The 18,815-nt window shown below is 42.2% G+C and overlaps 1 protein-coding gene across 18 annotated transcripts in view; it reads left to right on the forward strand.

The window, feature by feature from the left end:
• Chd9 (chromodomain helicase DNA binding protein 9) overlaps nt 1-18,815 on the forward strand; it is a 226,215-nt gene that overhangs the window by 200,375 nt on the left and 7,025 nt on the right. For 13 of the 18 annotated variants that reach the window (XM_017312517.2, XM_011248272.3, XM_011248273.3 and 10 more), the window contains 8 exons: nt 1,806-2,008; nt 4,663-5,568; nt 6,229-6,389; nt 7,650-7,922; nt 8,731-8,899; nt 12,372-12,511; nt 13,409-13,603; nt 14,166-14,294. In XM_017312517.2, coding sequence (XP_017168006.1) covers nt 1,806-2,008; nt 4,663-5,568; nt 6,229-6,389; nt 7,650-7,922; nt 8,731-8,899; nt 12,372-12,511; nt 13,409-13,603; nt 14,166-14,294 — 2,176 coding nt within the window. The remainder of the gene's footprint in view (nt 1-1,805; nt 2,009-4,662; nt 5,569-6,228; nt 6,390-7,649; nt 7,923-8,730; nt 8,900-12,371; nt 12,512-13,408; nt 13,604-14,165; nt 14,295-18,815) is intronic. The other 5 variants (NM_177224.2, XM_030243239.1, XM_017312519.2 and 2 more) reach the window with 4 other exon arrangements.

Genomic DNA, 18,815 nt, shown 5'->3' on the forward strand with positions numbered 1-18,815 from the left:
TCATGTGATGCAGTGCCCGCATACATAGGCCAAAAGAGGGCATCAGGTGCCCTGGAATGGGAATGGAAGCTGCGTTCTCTGTGAAAACAGTCGGTGATCTGAATGGAGGAGCCCTCTTCTGCTATGCTTTACTCTGCATTTCTAGCCTTACTACAGTTATCTCCAGTCAAGAATGCCACACTTAGCTTTAGTTCCCCAGTTTATTTTTGTCTCTGTTACCCAAAAAACTCTTCTTCTCATTGTCTGGTCCATAACATAGCCCATGTGGTTTGCTCAAGTAGACATTAATAAGTATTAGATAACATCATTTTCCCCTTTTCTGCGCTCATATAGCATTTACTTAACAAAATTAAGCCATTACAATCGTGCACAGATGTTGTGATGGCATGTGTTTCTGTACCTCGGTCTCAGTTGCAGCGTTTGTGATGATGATCACTGCCATTTTTAATGTCTCTTTCTGTTCTGAATAATCTTCTAACAGGACCTTCATTTCCCAGTGTGTTCTTTGCACCCAGGTCTACAATCCTAACTCAGTGTCTCAGGCTGTATTTTATTTTACATCATAGCTACATTACTCCCCGCTCCCTTTCATGTGTTTGAGCACTGTGCCTGCATATATGAGTGTGTCTGTGCCCACAGACGTCAGAAGGCAGCATCCGATCCCCTGGAACTGAAATTACAGATGATCGTGAGCTGCCATATGGGTGCTGGGGACTGCAAGAGCAACAAGTGCTCCAACTATTAAATCATCTCTCCAGCTCCCACATTAAACGTCTCACATGGGTTCTGAGAATTGAATATTATGAACAATTATGTGTGACTATGATAAAATGAGCCATTGACATTATTTGAAAGCCTTTGCCATTTTTTTTTAACACAAAAATTGAATGAGTTAAGCAAGGACACTAGTGTGCAGATGGATACTGTAGTATGAAATTTTGTGACTCTGATGAAAACTTACCCTCTCTCAGTGTCAGAAGCTTTCCCCTGAAAATTGCATTAGGTGGGCCTTAGAGCTTTGTAATTAGAGCCCAACTCTTCTTTGCTCTGTTCTCAATACAAGCTATACCTGTGTCAACCTGGACAACCTGTGAGCCCTTGAGGTGCAGAACACTTTCTGTTTTACTTCTCCCATGCCTCTCCCTCCACCCACAGTGTGACCTTCACCCGTCTTCCTCTCCAGCGCCACCACTCACCCAGGATGCCTTTGCGGGTTGGGCTGTTGGTGCTGTTTTGTTTGTTTGTTTTTTACATTATTTTATTTGTGTGGGGGTGAGATGTGTGTGCATCGGAGAACAGCTTGCGAAAGCCTCTTTTCATTTTTCACCATCTGCATCCTATAGCAGACTTGGTGGCAAACAGTGCTTTATCTACTGAGCCATCTTGCTGGCACATTGATTATTTTCTTGATCACTAAAGTCTGTCTTTCTGCCCTCCTAAAATTCTTTCTATAGCACATACAATAATAGCATTTCATACTGCAAATCTGTTTAAAAACACTTTATCATTTTCTTTAAGGACAGGGTCATATAATTTTGTATTCTGTGCATATTTTCTTATTTAGTAAACATGCAGAAGCCAGTTGGCAGTGACTGAAGGCACAGACAGTATATATCAATTAAGTTATGGATGGATAAGTCAACTAGAATTTTAAAATTATTTCAAGGATCAAATCTGGCTTTGATCCTGTAAGTCATTCAGTACTATAAGCATTTTAAATTATGTTACAGCCATTATTTTCACCATTAATAAATATTTTAGTGATGTGTGCATGTATTTTTTAATCTCAATCTGATTCATTATAGATGGACAAGGAGAGAAGAAGCTGACTTTTATCGAGTTGTGTCTACATTTGGAGTAGTTTTTGACCCAGACAGAGGGCAGTTTGATTGGACAAAATTCAGAGCTCTGGCTAGGCTACACAAGAAAACTGATAACAGCTTGGAGAAGTATTTGTGTGCATTCATGTCCATGTGCCGGAGGGTTTGCCGTCTTCCTTCCAAAGAAGGTATGTGTAAGGTTTCCCCTGTAGAAATCAAAGAAACAATAATAATACATTTAAGAAATTCTAACTTTTTAGAACTGTAAATAAATTATACTGATAGACTCCTGTCCCTTGGCCCTATTGCTGCAGTGAGATAAAGAGTAAAGACACCCACCAAAGATTAAGAAAACAACTTGTTTAATTCTAGCATCAGGAGGCAGAGGCAGGTGATCTTTGAGTTCAAGGCCAGTTTGGTCTACATAGTAAGTTTCAGGCCCGTCAGGGCTATGGAGAAGAGGCCCTGTCTCTAACAAAAACCAAAAAGAAAGTGAATTGTACTGTTTCAAGAAAACACTACTCCCTTGTAGCCATCCACTGCCTCTGGCTCTTACAGTCTTTCAAGTCTCTAAATCGTTACAGCATGTAACCCCAACTCGGAGAGGGCATGGACAAACATCCCATCCTAGCTAAGGAGCTTTAAGCAATTGAGCTTTCTTTAAAGATGTAGCCCCTGGTCAGTCCGCTGTGCTCCAGTGCTGGCCATGCCTCCATGTGCCTGATGGGCTTCAGGTAAAAACAGGACACAGAACTGGATGGACACAAAAGCAGGGTAGGGCTGGGCTTGTGGTTCTGCTTTTATTTCCTAACAGATTTATTGCCAGTTTGCCAAATCATGAAGCAAATCTCTTGATTATCCAGTGTCAGGAAATTCAGGGTAGTTTCAATCTGCTTTATTCATATGTATAGTGTAGGTACTAAATAAATAGTTATTATTCTGTGTTCCTAGAAAATAATGGCAAGAAAAACAATTGTATATATTCAGTACAGATACAGTTCAACCTCCCAAATAGTATGCTCACTGAATCCTTGGATTCAGCTATTCGAATTTTACCTGTTTTTTTGTTTGTTTGTTTATTTTGTTTTGATTTGTTTTTTACCCCTATACATTTCAGGAGGGAGGAAATTGATGCTTGTTCTGGGACAAGGTCTTGCCATATAGCTCAAGTGGCCTTGTCCCCAATTGTAATTCAACTTGCCATGGGTCACAGTACTCCTGCCTCTTTCTCAGGGCTGGGATGACAGACATCTCTCCCACACTTGGCTTCCCTGACAGACATCTGTGTTCTCAGACCCCCAAGTGGTACTTGGATATTCTCATTGTTCCTTGTTGTACAGGACCTAAGTCTCTTAAGTCATTTTGCTATCTTTCCTTCTGTTCCAATTTGAGTTTTCATAGGATTGGACAGTGTGTCATTTTCTTTTTTCTTTTTTTCTTTTTTGAAACAAGTTCTTGATTGGCACAGTGTTGTAGCCTCCATCTCACAGAGATGCACCCCCCTCTGCATCCCCACTGCTGGGATGAAAGCTGTGTGCCCCCATGCCCACTTTGTTGCAGGTTCTATGTCAATAATGTTGTAAGGTTTGTGCCGTCAGGGTGGTACTCCTATGGATCACTAAGCCAAGGTAGTTTATGATGTATTTCTCTACTTTATGTTTCCCATGTAATTAATAAGTAGCTTGGAATCTCACAAATCCTATTTCTGCTCAAACTTTAAAAAATCTGTTTGTGGGCTTGGAAGATGACTCGGTGGTTGAGAGCATGGGCTACTCCTTTGTTGGACTCCGATTTGACTCCTAGCACCCACATGGAGGCCAACAATCGTCAGGAACTCCAGTTTCAGGAAACTCACCAACCTCTCCTGGCCCCCTTAGGCAACAAGCACACACATAGTTGCACACATGTGAGTGCAGGCAAAAAAATCTAGATGCATAGAATAAAAAATAATAAAAAAATTAATCTATTGTTTTTAGTGCTTTCTGTATACTCAATCTTGTGAGTAATAGATTCTCTCTGAAATTCCATTGTAAGGAAGAAGTCTTCCTCGTTTAGAGTCATTTATATATTAACCTATAAACTATAAACCCAATACTTTATTTTTGCTCAAACTTTGTACATGTTTTTATTATGAGTTCTACAGGTTGGTTCTTGCATTAGTGTAGTAACACATTATCTTTGTAAGTGACTTCCAAGAGCCATTAACCAAAACCAAAGGTAGGACTGCACAAGAACAAATGTCCTGTGATCTAATGCTGAAGCTGAACTCTGTTCCCTAGTAACTCGTGTCATGTTTCCCACAAACGTTAAAAATCTAAAAATCCTGTTGTTGCCAGGCATGGTGGCATGGCACATGTGGGTTGGCAGAGGCAGGTGGATCTCTAAGTTCAAAGCCAACCTAGTCTACACAGTGAGTTCCAGGCAGCCAGGTATATAGACAGAGACCTTGGTTTAAAAAACAAACAAACAAAATGTCTTTGTAACCTAAGTTACCTTATGCGTTATGAAATTTGCATAAGGTAACAGGTTACAAAGACATTTTGTTTCTAATAAACAGATTTCATTTGTTTATTGGGTATCACTAGATGTATTTACAAGTAAGGTTAGAAAAGTTCTTAAAAACAAATTCCTATTTATGGCAATATACTTCTGAAATGATCATGTTACTCATTTTAAAATATAGATATTTTGTCTCATGATTTTAGTAATTTTAAAAACAATTTCTACATTTACGGTCCTAGAAATTATAGTGATACTGTGTAGAGGCTTTTAAAGTTATCGCGTGTTAAATCTTCCATAAAGCATTTTTGAGATTAACATTTTGGTCCTTGTTTCAATATAGAATTGGTCGATCCAAATATTTTTATTCAACCAATCACAGAGGAACGTGCTTCTAGAACTTTATATCGCATTGAACTTCTAAGAAAAGTACGGGAGCAGGCCCTTCGTCACCCACAGTTGTTTGAACGCTTGAAGCTTTGCCATCCAAATCCAGACTTACCTATCTGGTGGGAGTGTGGCTCTCATGATAGGGATTTGCTCATTGGTGCTGCCAAACATGGGGTCAGCCGGACCGACTACCACATTCTCCGTGATCCTGAACTCTCGTTTATGGCAGCTCAGAGGAACTACAATCAGAGTAAGGCGGCTCACTCAAGGACTTCTGCCCCACTTTTACAGCAATACCAAGTAGCACTTTCTGCTTCTCCTCTTACCTCTTTGCCTAGACTGCTAGGTGCTAAAGGTACTCTTCTAGAGGATATGAAAGTTAAGAGTGAAAGCCTCACAGAAGAGCCCCAGTCCTCTGAAGAAGAATCTATGTCTTCTATGGAAACAAGGACACGAGTTAAATCTGAGCCTGTAAGTCCAAAGAACGGTGTTTTATCACAGGCTACTGGAGACCAGAAGTCTGGTGGGAAAAGTGAAACAGACAGACGCATGGTTGCAGCCAGAACAGAGCCCCTAACTCCAAACCCAGCTTCTAAGAAACCGAGAGTCCACAAAAGAGGATCCCAGTCCAGCTCTGATTCTGACTCTGACTCTGCGCGCTCATCGTGTTCTTCCAGATCCTCTTCCTCCTCCTCCTCCTCCTCCTCCTGCTCACACTCTCGGTCAGGCTCTAGCTCTTCGTCATCCTCATCTTGTTCTTCGGCATCTTCCTCCTCCTCCTCATCTTCCTCCTCCTCCTCCTCATCTTCTTCATCATCATCAGAAGAAAGTGACAGTGAAGAAGATGTCCAGAAGCGAGGTACATGCACACATTTGTTATCTTTATGACCGCTTTTCAAGTGAAAATGTAGAGAACTTGATTTACATAACTGAAGCATGCTTAACTTTGTAAGCTTAAACTTTATGCTTATAAATTGTCTTAGAAAAGCATAATTGAGGAGGAAACTGGAGTTCCTTACATAATCCTGTTCTGTAGATTAGTTGAACAGGGGAGTCTGAAGTTTTGCGTAACGGCTTGCCTTCTTTATGACTGCCTTAAATTTGCTGCTTTCCCCAGAACAAGTTTATTATGAGCAAATAATGTTTACAGCAACCACCAGGAACCTTAGATTAAATAGACAAACAAGAGTACCATACTCCATACTGCCGCCTACAGTCTGTAGAAGGACGCACAGGAAGAGCTTACGCCCCTCAGCAGAGTAGCCTCAGGTGGCTTTTTTCTGGGGTGCCTTTGCAACAGCAGTTCAGGTACAAGGAAAGGAGTCAGCATCGAGCTTGTGCAGGGATGGCTCTGGCAGTCCTAAAGAGCCCCATCTTCCCCAGGGCTCTGACATCAAGCATGCTAAGAGTTATCTTACTTGGACACTTGTGGGGAATTGAAGAAATTACATAGGATTGTAAAAGTATGCATAAATTGTTTGATGTAGATTTAAAGAGTGACTGTAACTATTGTCCTTAGAAGGCACGCCTCACAGGAAAGCCTATGATGAGGAAAGTGTCGCATCACTGAGCACGACCCAAGATGAAACTCAGGACAGTTTCCAGGCAAACAATGGAACGCCAGAGTCTGCTTACCTGCTACAAGGTGGATATATGCTGGCAGCCTCATATTGGCCAAAGGTAAAAGAAGAGGTTACTGCTGAGACATGTCTTCTTTTCTCTCCTCTCCTCTCCTCTCCTCTCCTCTCCTCTCCTCTCCTCTCCTCTCCTCTCCTCTCCTCTCCTCTCCTGAATAGCTTTGATGGTAGACATTCTTTTGTATTTTGTTTGTTTTGTTGTTGTTGTTGTTGAGACCAGGTCTTACTGTATGGCTCTGGGAGTCAGACTGAACTTCTACTCTGACATCTGTCTGCCCCCTGCCCCTGCCCCTGCCAATCTGGGATAAAAGGTGTGACCACCACATCTGACCTAATGGTGGATAGTCTTAGGTGAAAAAATAGGCCACTATAAATTTTTTTAAAGATTTATTTATTTATTATTACTCATTAGTACACTGTAGCTGTCTTCAGATGCACCAGAAGAGGGTATCAGATGTCACTATGGGTAGCTGTGAGCCACCATGTGGTTGCTGGGATTTGAACTCAGGACCTTTGGAAGAGCAGTCAGTGCTCTTAACCACTGAGCCATCTCTCCAGCCTGGCCACTATAAATTTATGATGACATTTTGGTGTTTGCATCAAAAGGTTAAATTATTACTGCCTATTAAATGAGTTATACATACATGTGTATGCTTCTCGGTGTAACTTTAGAATGTTTAGAATGAAGGACGGTAAATACCGTTTGTAGTTGTAACCTACCAAAAAGCTCATTTTAAATAGGTACATTCTGGGGTACAAGCAGCTCCAGCTGTATGACTGTAATCCCCATGTGTGACTAGACTAATACAGGGCGCCTTTGGAAATGAGGTTGAGAATTTAGAAATGGACGAGCCTGTTCTCTTTCTATATTCCTACGTGTTACTTTTGTACCCTGCATCTGTAAAGGCAGCTCCACTAATAGAGCACCGTGCTAACATGCACAGAGCCTCAGGTTTAACCAACCATTGTGGTTCACATTTATATTCCATTTCTATAATTCAAGCAAGTGGGAGGTCCCTTGGACTGTTTAGTGACTTCAAGGACAGCCTACAATGCGTAAGACTTCGTTGAAGGAATAAAATATTAAAATAGTAAATATATCTTTGTGGTATAATGCTTTTGAACTTCACCAAAGGGAATTTGTACTTAAATAATGTACAGAATTATAATACATATGAGAATATATAAGCATACTACACACACTGTTATACCTGGCTTAAACCATCAAAGCTCTTAGGTTATTTGGTCTGCAAAGGTCTGGCCTAAGTACTAAAGAGTACCTTGATGTTCCCTGCTTTTCTAGGACCGGGTAATGATCAACCGCCTGGACAGTATTTGTCAGACAGTTCTGAAAGGGAAGTGGCCGTCAGCTAGAAGACATTATGATGCTAACACGGTGGCGTCCTTCTATACCACCAAACTGCTGGATAGCCCCGGAGCAGCTACAGAACGCGGCGAGCCCAGCGTCCCCACACCCCCAGCCGTTGCTGTCAGAGAAGAGCACGAGCAGTCAGCACAGATGTCAAAGGTGAAGAAGCATGTACGAGAAAAGGAGTTTACAGTGAAAATCAAAGACGTATGTGCATTTTTATTGCCCTAGGGCCTGGTTGCGATTGCGGTGTGCAGCATGCTTTTCTGCAGTGGCTGCCTGCTCTCACTCTTCCTTCCTTCCTTCCTTCCTCCCTTCCTTCACATCCTTGTCTCAGGGTACTGCAGTGCTTCCTTCCTGTAGCTAGGCTGTTCAGGGTGAGCATCCCATTAAAGCGCTCATCACTAAGTAGGCCTCTCTCCTGAGAATGGTTCTGCACAAGGTGTTTCCTGAAGCGTGTGACTATTTCTGTTCTGGCATTTTAAAATATTTATGTGGTATATCAATGTACGTACTTTCTCAAACACTTAATGTGTCCCATTATTAGGAATGCTTTTTTAATATGATCTTTGAAGTTTAATTATTTGTTATCAAAAATATGGGTGAGCTTTAGTGTGGAAGACAGACATGTAACACTGGCCCTTTAAGGCTAGGAAGGCGCAGGGAGAGGGGGAGGCACATGGGAAGACCGTATGTCATACAGGGAAGAGTCATGCCAGTATATGTGTGTGTGTGTAAGAGTGATGTCGCTAAAAGTGCCATAAATAACGTGCCTAGCGATGTCTGTCTGCCCTGGAAATGTTACAGTCATGTGCTTCCCACGTGAAAAATGTTGGTTTGTAGTCATAAAAATGATGAGTGTTTTTCCTGTTGATTGGATTGAATGGGAGAACCTCAGGAGTGTCAGGGACTTTGCCTTCCTCTTTCTAAGTAAAATATCTTTCTTGATATCCTATAGTAAGGTTTTTGGTAACATTTTCTGTCTTGATAATGGTTCTGAATTTTGTTTTAATAGGAAGGTGGCTTGAAGTTGACATTTCAGAAGCAGGGGCTTGCCCAGAAAAGACCATTTGATGGTGAAGATGGCGCCCTGGGTCAGCAGCAGTACCTCACTCGCCTTCGGGAGCTTCAGAGCACATCAGAGACTAGCCTTGTTAACCTCCCCAAAGCTGTGCCAGCGTCAGGTAAATGTGCAAATGGGAACTCGGTATTAACAAGATATTCCTTGCCATTTCCAAATTTTCTTTTATACACATTTGACATAAAAACTCATTTTCTCTTTAGTGTTGGGGACCTATTTAACACCTACAAAGTAGTCAGCATAATATTAAATATTATTATTTCCTAGAATATGTGTATATGATGTGTGTGTATCTGTGCGTATGTGTCTATCAGTCTGTGTCTGTCAGACTGTGTGTGTGTCTACCTGCCTGTCTGCCTATCTGTATCCGTATCTACCCCCCCCCGCCTCTGTCTCTGTGTGTGTGTGTGTGTGTGTGTGTGTGTGTGTGTGTGTGTGTGTGTGTGTGTTCTGGAGATCACACTCAGGACTTTTATGTATGCTTAGCCAGTCACTTTACCTCTGAACTGCACCACCAGCCTTGTTGAACTTTAGTATGACATTTTGAATTATAGCAGTTAGTTTGAGAAGTTTAAGTATTTGAATGGAGATACCATCTTGTCAAGTAGCTTTTAACAGATAAAAGTTATAGTAGTTTTGGGAAGGTGGTATATTTTGTGCTTCAAACAGTAATTTAAGTCACATGATAGTGGTTGTTGGTAAAAGACTAAAACTTAAGAGAGTGCAGGGGAGCCAGGCGGTGGTGGCGCACACCTTTAGTCCCTGCACTCGGGAGGCAGAGGCAGGTGGATTTCTGAGTTCAAGGCCAGTCTGGTCTACAAAGTGAGTTCCAGGCCAGCCAAGGGCTATACTGGGAAACCCTGTCTCAAAAAACCAAAGAGAGAAAGAGAGAAAGAGAGAGAGAGAGAGAGAGAGAGTGTGTGTGTGTGTGTGTGTGTGTAGGGGCACACTTTAAAATGCTCCAAGCAGACATGATTATTTCTGACTAGTCTCTTCAGTTTCCACAGACCCTTTCAAGACAAGACTTCTTCCACTTCAGATAGCCCTATGCCAGGCAGGTCTAAGTTTCAGGGAAAAAATATCTTTTAATTTGGAAGTACATTTTCCCTGATCTGTTTTGTTTCTTTTCTCAAAGATTGGAGTTCTACCTCTGAAAGCACTATAGACTTAGCTTTGCCCTTCCTTTGTCTGCATGCTAAATCATAGCATTTTGAAAACAATTACCATATTAATATATTTCCCCTTGAGTCTCTGTTTCTTCTAACCTTTCTGGCCACTTGAATCAACACATTTATGCCATGTGTTGCATGCCCTTCAATCAACGAAGAATGATTTCCTGGTGCTGGAAAGTGGTTCAGTGGGTAAGAGCACTTGTTCTTACAAAGGACCTGGCTCACAACCATCTGTTCCACTTTTAGGAACATTCCAACTCCTCTTCTAACCTCCATGGGCACCAGGTATGGAGATGGTGTACACACACACACACACACACACACACACACACACACACTCACTCTCTCTCTCTCTCTCTCTGCAGGGGCAAAGAAACATATCCATAAAATAAACACTGTGTTTTGTCTTGTCTGGCTACCTTCCACCTGTGTTCTTCTTAAAGTGTCAAGAATTGAGAATGATGTTTAAGATCAGTTGAGTCTCAGGAGTATTTACCACCCTGTACTTACCCCCAAAATACTAATTTCCAATCAAAGAAAGTGAATGGGTTGAATTGTCTTTATACCATCTTTATTTTGCAAGGCTAAGGACTCTGCTTTAGTAGGGACTGTGTCTGGTTGCCACACGATACCTGGAAGCTTTTCAGAATTGTCACTGTGCATGAGCACAGTGCGTAAGAACAGTAGGTGGGACTCCTACAGTTCGGGGACTGATTGCTGCTTTCAATCGCTCCTATCTCTACTTTTTAAATTATCAGTTATTTTATTTTCACTGGCATCAGTTTGGTCTTCTGTGGATTCATTAACCATTCTGTGTAATTTTCTACTTACTGACCCTGCAGTTGAAAGGCTGGGGATATAACTTGGTGGCTAAAGCATTTGCCATGTGAGCCTGAAGATCGGCCTCAGGGTGCTCAGTACTTCATAAGGGCTGTAATCCCAGTGCTTGTTAGCCAGCAACAGGGCATCCTTGGGGCAAGCTGGCGAGCTAGACGAGCCAGATCAATGAGGTCTAGATTCAGTGAGAGACCCTGCCTCATTAAATAAAGTGGAGAAGTGGAGAGCAATTGAGGAAGACACCCAATGACAGGCAATTTCTGTCCTTCAAATATACATGCAGATGTTTGTGCACACGAGTGCACTCATATCTACCATACACACACACACACACACACACACACACTCATACGCTCCCCTGACCCCTGCAAGAACATCCCGTGTGAGTGTTTCTATTCGTGAAGTATCCGTCTCCCAAATCATTCTTCTTAACGTGTTAGCTCTATGGTTAAAGAGCTCTCTTTCGCACTAAAATATGAGGACAAATGGAGACCAGCTGTGGGCTCTCTTGCCCACCCAACGTGAGTTTACTGTTCTCATCCTTAACCCGAAAGCTTCTCTAGAAGATACAGTCAGTATAAATGAGGTCGTGTGAAGGGTTCAGTGGCTTTGCAGCTGAAGATTGTCCAGTTGTCACCTATAAGTAATTCTTTGATGAATAATACTACACATAGTGTACAGTAACTACATATAAAATACTGTATGTTATATAGCAATGTAGTTTATGTAGCTGTTACTATTATGCTTCTTTATTATACCAGTGCTTTTTATATTAACAATATAAATATAAGGGCTGAAGGGGTGGATCAGTGGATAAGAATGGATACAGCTCTTGCAGAGGACCTGGGTTCAGTTCCTAGCACCCACTTCAGGCAGCCACAGATGTCTCACCTCTAGCCCCAAGGCTTCAGTGCCCTCCTCCGAACTCCACAAGCACCTGCACTTATGTATACACATACACACATACATAATTTCAAATTAATAAAATCTTAAGCAATATAACAACAGTGATATGCATATTATGTGATACCAATTATAACGCTAGTTTTAAAACTACATAAAACTATGTTAAAGTCTCAAGTACTATTAATACTATGTAGTTATCTCATATCCTTTATAGTACACTTTGATAATTATAAATGTGAAATCTGGATCTGCCTTCCTTCTTGGGCTTGTCAGAAATTAGTTACCATTAACATTTCTGAGCCTTGTCATTGTGTGTGAGATGAAGTGAGAGGAGCAGGATGTGACACCTCTGTGAGGAGTTAAATAAAACAGGATGCCGAGTGGCCAGTAAAGAGTTGACTACATGTGAGGTAAGGTGATTCACACCAGAATCCCAGAACACAGATGGAGAAAGCAGGAGGATTGGGATGGGAGCCAGTGGGAGCCACCGAGTGACAGAGATCTAGATTACCAGTCCCCAAGTCTTTAAACTGAGAAACGGGCATGTTTTTAATCCAAGAACTTCTTAGTTTGATGTATAAAAGAACTAACTTCAAATCCATTTAGAGAAGTTGTGTTGTTTAAGTTTTCAGCCACTGTTTTGCATTTCTAATTGATTAGGTACTTCCATTCAGCCAACCCTCGGTGCCAACGGAGCGATACTCGACAGCCAGCCTATAGTGAAGAAAAGGCGGGGAAGGAGGAGGAATGTAGAAGGTGCTGACATCCTCTTTTTGAACAGAAATAAGCCACCTAATCATGTAAGTAAATCTATTGTAAAGTTATTTAACCTTAAGCCTGAAATTCAATCTTAATAAGTACACACTTATTGTTTTATATTTTTAATAAAATAAATAATAAGGAAATTAGTCTTCCATACTCTTAAATTGGATCTTAATAATATTTGGCACTGGCAGAGAGAGTTATAAAAACTTTAACTTAAAAAGGCTTGGCAGGGGCTGGCGAGATGGCTCAGTGGTTAAGAGCACAGACTGCTCTTCTGAAGGTCCCAGGTTCAAATTCCAGCAACCACATGGTGGCTCACAACCATCCATAACAAAATCCGATGCCCTCTTCAGGAGTATCTGAGGATAGCTACAGTGTACTTACATATAATTAATTAATTAATTTTTAAAAAAGAGGCTTGGCAGAATTTTATACAATGCTTTCTTCTTCTTCAAAAAGAAAGTGACTGTTGAATCTGGACATGAGAGAGTACTTGTGTGACCCCGGTATGCAGGAGGCAGAGGCACAAGGATCACTGCCAGCTTAGGCCATCCTGGTGTGTATGTCATGAGCTCCAGGGCGGTCAGGAATGCAGAGCAAGGCCTGGGGCAGGAGGGGCCTCGAGAAAATCCTCTGTAGAACTAGAGTTAGAATGATGATAAGCATGGAAATGTAAATCGTATCTGATCAGTTCCCCTCCCCACAAGTTGACGTTAGACTTAACCGCCTCACAGCTTAGGCCATCCTGGTGTGTATGTCATGAGCTCCAGGGCGGTCAGGAATGCAGAGCAAGGCCTGGGGCAGGAGGGGCCTGCCTCCTCAGAAAATCCTCTGTAGAACTAGAGTTAGAATGACGATAAGCATGGAAATATAAATCGTATCTGATCAGTTCCCCTCCCCACAAGTTGACGTTAGACTTAACCGCCTCACAGATTCCCACCGGGATGAACCCAGCACTGTCCTATCCTCAGCCTCAAAGAATTCCTGACACAGAGAGTCCTGTTCCAGTTATTAATCTCAAAGACGGGACAAGGCTCGCAGGAGATGATGCGCCGAAGAGAAAGGACCTGGACAGATGGCTTAAGGAGCACCCTGGTTATGTGGAGGACCTCGGAGCCTTTATCCCAGTAAGTAGACTTTAGAGTCTCAGCAGTTGTTGTTCTTTTGAGTCATCAAACATTTACTAAATATCCATTCTGCCTAAGATTTAGGAAAAGTATCAAAAAGAAATAATTGCCATATTTCCTAAAATATAATTCTGTATTGCTTTTCTTTCTGCATTTAATAAATATTTAATTATAAAAGTCACTTCAGGCCAGATACAGTGGCACACACCTGTAATCCTAGCGCTCTGAAAGATTTTTTTATGTTCAAAGCTGTTTTTTGTTTAAAAAATAAATTAAAAAAAAAAAGACTTCTGATGTATTTTATTATACCCTTTGTATATTATAAAGACTGCAGTGGTATAAAACTTCTAACTCCAGAGCTCTGTCATTTGCTGCTGTGTACAGAATAGCTGGCAAAGGAGCACAAGAGTCCTATTAAAGTTTAAGACGTTAAATGGACTAACTAGAGAGTGAGCGCTTTCGCTCCACACAGGCCTGAGCTCCTGGGGTCAGCTCACTTGCACCATTCTGAGAAGTGTTGAACAAGGCCACGGGCTTCAAGGTGTTTCTCTGTGTGTTTTAGAGGGTGCAGCTGCACGAGGGAAGACCCAAACAGAAAAGGCATCGATGCCGAAACCCAAACAAACTAGATATCAACAGTCTGACTGGGGAGGAGCGCGTGCAGCTGATTAACAGAAGGAATGCGAGAAAGGTATGTGTGGGCTTGCTACGCTTCCACTGGCTATGCCGTTTACCTAGGCAGTGCTGTCTAACAAACTAGAGAGTGGGAAACCTTGCACAGCTGTGGGAAAAGGCGTGCATGATGATTTCATGTAGTCTGATACCAAATCCCACGTCGCTGACAGCGAGTGAGTGAGAGAAGCAGGGCTGCTATGTATGGCTGCACACTGCATGAGGGCCCTCTGTCCCATGCAGAGGTTCCCTCAGGGGACATTAGTTGCTGTCCCTGGCTGGTTCAGTTGCCACAGTCAGCACAGTGAGGGAGGGGCGAGAAGGGGGAGACCGCTGCCTTCAACTGTAAGGAAGAGGTCATCCTTCTTACAGTACCTGAGGCCCCAACCCACCTGTCTGTGCCAGAAGTCAAGAGACCTTACTCAAGGTGACAGCATTTTCATTATCACTGTGATAAATGTGTTGCATTTTATCAGGGTAACATTTGTCAGATAGTGCAAGTTAATCTTGTTTTCTCAAATAGGCATATTATATAATTTTTGATGGAAATAAAATGTTTCAAAGCTGACTTTATAGATGAATGGAACTTCTATGCTTAGCTTGTGCTAACTAGTCACAAATTATTAATAGTTGAGCTTTTTTCTTGTTTATATATCACAATTAATATTAACTTTGGTAGGCCTACCAAATAATTGTTTCTAATGGCATTTTCATTCGTGTATATCACTGTCCTGTGCTCATTCACCTATGTGTCACTCTTCCTTGTTCAGTGTACCCTCTAACCAGGCGCGTACTTGCTGCACAGACATTCGTGCAGGCAAAGCACTCATCCACGGAAGATGGTTCTTACTAAAAGAACAACCACCTAAGTTGAAAACAGCAAAAGTGTAGGGAAAGGGGACACAGTGTCAGCAGCCACCGTACTCTCTGGAGGAATGGCCTCTGTCTGCTCCTCCAATATCAGCACTGCTGGGTGGTGGCTTTGGTCACGTTGGAGTCTTCTCTTACTAGGCCTTCTGTGACTTGAGCGCCTCATCATCTCAGTGTCTCTTCATCCAGCCCTAGTGTGTCCATTACAAACTGCCCTGAGCGCTGAGGCTGGATGTCCCCAGGCTTCCTGACTTCTAGTTGTGCCTTATTACCAAGCTCAGTCTCATGATGGTGCATGAATAAAGCCATGTGGGGTTTGCAGACTCCAATATTGACTTCTCCCATGATGGCTTGTTATGCAGGAGTCCCACTGAATTCCCCAACAGGGCTTGAAGACATGGGAACTCATTCTGTGGTTAGGAAGAACTAAATGCCAGTCTCTTTAAACTAGAACAGACTAGATTACCTTCTAGAAGGTTCTTTGGTTCCTCCTCCTTGCAGGGAACCACATGAACTGATCCTCGGTTACAGTGCTTAGCTGTTCTATTTTTCTAGGTGTTTCCAACTATCATGTGATCCTTTTCATACCTTCCGATGCTCTTCTCTTGTTAGAGTCCAGCTTTTGCTTCCCTGACTTTTCTCAACCTTAGCATCAAACAATGGTTGCTTCTAGTCCTATGAATTCAAGTGTTGTTGGGTTTTGTTTGTTTGTTTGTTTGTTTTTTCTAGACAGGGTTTCTCTGTGTAGCCTTGGCTGTCCTGGAACTCACTCTGTAGACCAGGCTGGCCTTGAACTCAGAAATCCGCCTGCCTCTGCCTCCCAAGTGCTGGGATTAAAGCCGTGGGCCACCACTGCTGGCTTAAGGTTTTTTTTTTAAATATATATATGTATACTTATTTATTTGTACATTGTGATATGCATGTAGGATCCAGCTGTGGGGCTGAATGGGGTCTGCAGGATTCTGGTTCAGCTGAGGGTGGAAAGAAATGACTTCTCCAAGGACCTTAAGTGCCACTTACAGCAGCTCTTTTAGATGAAGGCCTTCTCTGACAATTTTCAATGAAACGGCTCTCTGAAGCAATCTTGGCTTGAGCACATACTTTGATTTGGGGTGGGGTTGTATGCGTATACTCCATTTGGCGTGAACCAGGGCTATATGTGAATTTTGGAGAGTGGGAAGGGGTTTTTCTTAGAGTGAAGTTTCATTGGCTGAGGCTTAGGTTAGTGGGGATATCTCATTTGTATTGGAGAGGCTTTTCCAGAAGTTGAACCTGTAATTTCACAAGGGTTTGGGTTGGGCTCCCCCGATCAGACAGAGAAGAGAAAGCACTGCATTCAGTTTGCACCAAGCTCAGGAAAGCTGTCTGGACATACAGCCTTAGCGTTGAGGTACGGCACCAGTGCATGGGGGGTAGGGGTGGGTTGGCTGTGCCTGCAGAGGACAAATGAGGGTGCTGGTCCCCTGGAAATGGAGTGCAGCAGTTGTAAGCCTCTTGATAGAGGTGCTAAGAACCAAACCCAGGCTCTCTAGGAGAGCAACAAGGACGTTTACCCACTGAGCCATCACTTTACCCCCAAAATAAGGTTTTTCTACAGGTTATTTCTGAGCCAGGTATGATGTGATATTTGGTAAAATTCTCATTCTATGATGATTTGTCCTTTTTTCCTTATAATATAAAGGCCAGGTGATTTGTGATATCCTTTGTATATGCAGCTGTAATATGCTAGCGTTTGCTGTCAGCTGAACAGTAAAATGGGTGAGAAAAGGTGACAGACATCAGGACAAGACTCAGCTCCCAGACTCACTTCACCCTGGATGTTCCTTGTTTTGCTTTCTGTTAAATGACCTCCCTGCTAAGATAGCAATACGTAAAACCATTTTAACTTCTCTTAAGAAATCCCACATTGGGGAGTGGGTGGGTAGCGGAGTGGGGGTGGGTGGGTATGGGGGACTTTTGGTATAGCATTGGAAATGTAAATGAGCTAAATACCTAATAAAAAATGGAAAAAAAAAAAAAAGAAATCCCACATTGAAACACCATTTAAAGTAATTAGGCACTACTAATTTTCCCCAGTCTGGTAGATGTAGTTTATTCAACCTTTGGTAGTGTATTGGTTTGCTACATGGTGCTAAAACACTGACCTAAAGCAAATTGGGGAGAAAGGGGTTTATTTCATCTTATATTCCCAAGGGACGCTGAGCAAGAACTCCAGGCAGGAACCTGGAGGCAGGAACTGAAGCAGAGACCGTACAGGCATGCTGCTTACTGGCTTGTTCCCAGGGCTTGCTCACCCTGCTTTTTCACACATCCTAGGACTAAGGACTGTAGGTCTTCCTGTGGAATTCCTATCCCCTCAGAGGCTGCTATTCTCCCATAAGAGTCCAGTGTTTGGCTGTGGGTGTCTGCATCTGGGGAAGACTCACTTTTAATCTGAATCTTTTGAGATGAGAAAAGTCCATGTTTAATCTGGGGCACACCTTCTGACTGCAGCCTATCTGTGAGGTATAAAAGAAGGAAGCTCTCTCTGGCTGCTTGCTCTCCCTCTCACTGGCAAGCCCAGTCCTTCACTGGCATTAGAGCCTGTTGCTGCTTTAGGATCTCTAATGTACACTGAGGCAGCTGACAGACCCAGCCTTGGAGACTGAGCAACTGCTTCATTCTTGGACTTTCTGTTGGTTGACAGCCAATGTGGCTAGGCCACAACCCCCATTCTAATATATCGTGTGTGTGTGTGTAAGTGTCTGGTGTGTTTATAAAGGTCAAAGGACAACATGCACAAATCGGTTCTCTTCTTCTACCATGTAGGTCCTGGTGATTGAATTCAGATTGTCACTTGGCAGCAAGCACCTTTTTCTGCTGGGCCATGTCACTGGCAGTAAATATTCTGAATATTAATGTCGTAAACTTCTGGAATCGTTCTCATTTCCCTTGATTTGTAGAGTTCTCAACTATTGGCTTGTCTCTAAGATATAGATGAATTACTAAGGAAAAGAATCTTCCTACAAAGTCCACTTAATTATAAGGGAGGAGGTTATGTTATACTGTATTATATTTTGTTTTGTTTAAAACAAGGTCTCACACTGTAGCTCAGGCTGACCTGGAACTCACTAGGTAAGCTGGACTGTCCTCAAACTCAGAAGTCTTTCTGCATCAGCCTGGAGATTAAGGTCCAGGTTATAAGTTCATTTTACCCTGAAGGTTCATAAAGAATGGAGTGCAAGAGAAGTCATAGAGACTGAAGAATAGAAGGATATTAGATGAAAATGCTTAGAGGTATGCATGATACACTTGCTGTGTGATGAGTGAATGTGCATCCTATCAAGACACAGTATAGATTTGCCAGTTGTGTATGTAGCCAGGGACAGAATGCTTATGGAGCATTCACAAGCCCTAATTCAGTCCCCAAGGTATTACTCAAGAAGGAAATATGTAAAGCATATGTATTCAAGAGAGAAGAAAGAACTGCTCAAAAACCAGCTTTTAGACTGCAAGGAAACATTAATGATAGGCCAAAATCATTGATATCAATATTATTAATTTGAATTCTGATTTTTTTATATTTGTTCTTTTTTTATTGGTTATTTATTTCTTTTACATTTCCAATGCTATCCCAAAAGTCCCACACACGCTCCCCCACCCACCCACTCCCACTTCTTGGCCCTGGCAT

Source organism: Mus musculus, chromosome 8 (genome assembly GCF_000001635.26).
Source record: "Mus musculus strain C57BL/6J chromosome 8, GRCm38.p6 C57BL/6J".
NCBI classification, from domain to species: Eukaryota; Metazoa; Chordata; class Mammalia; order Rodentia; family Muridae; genus Mus; species Mus musculus.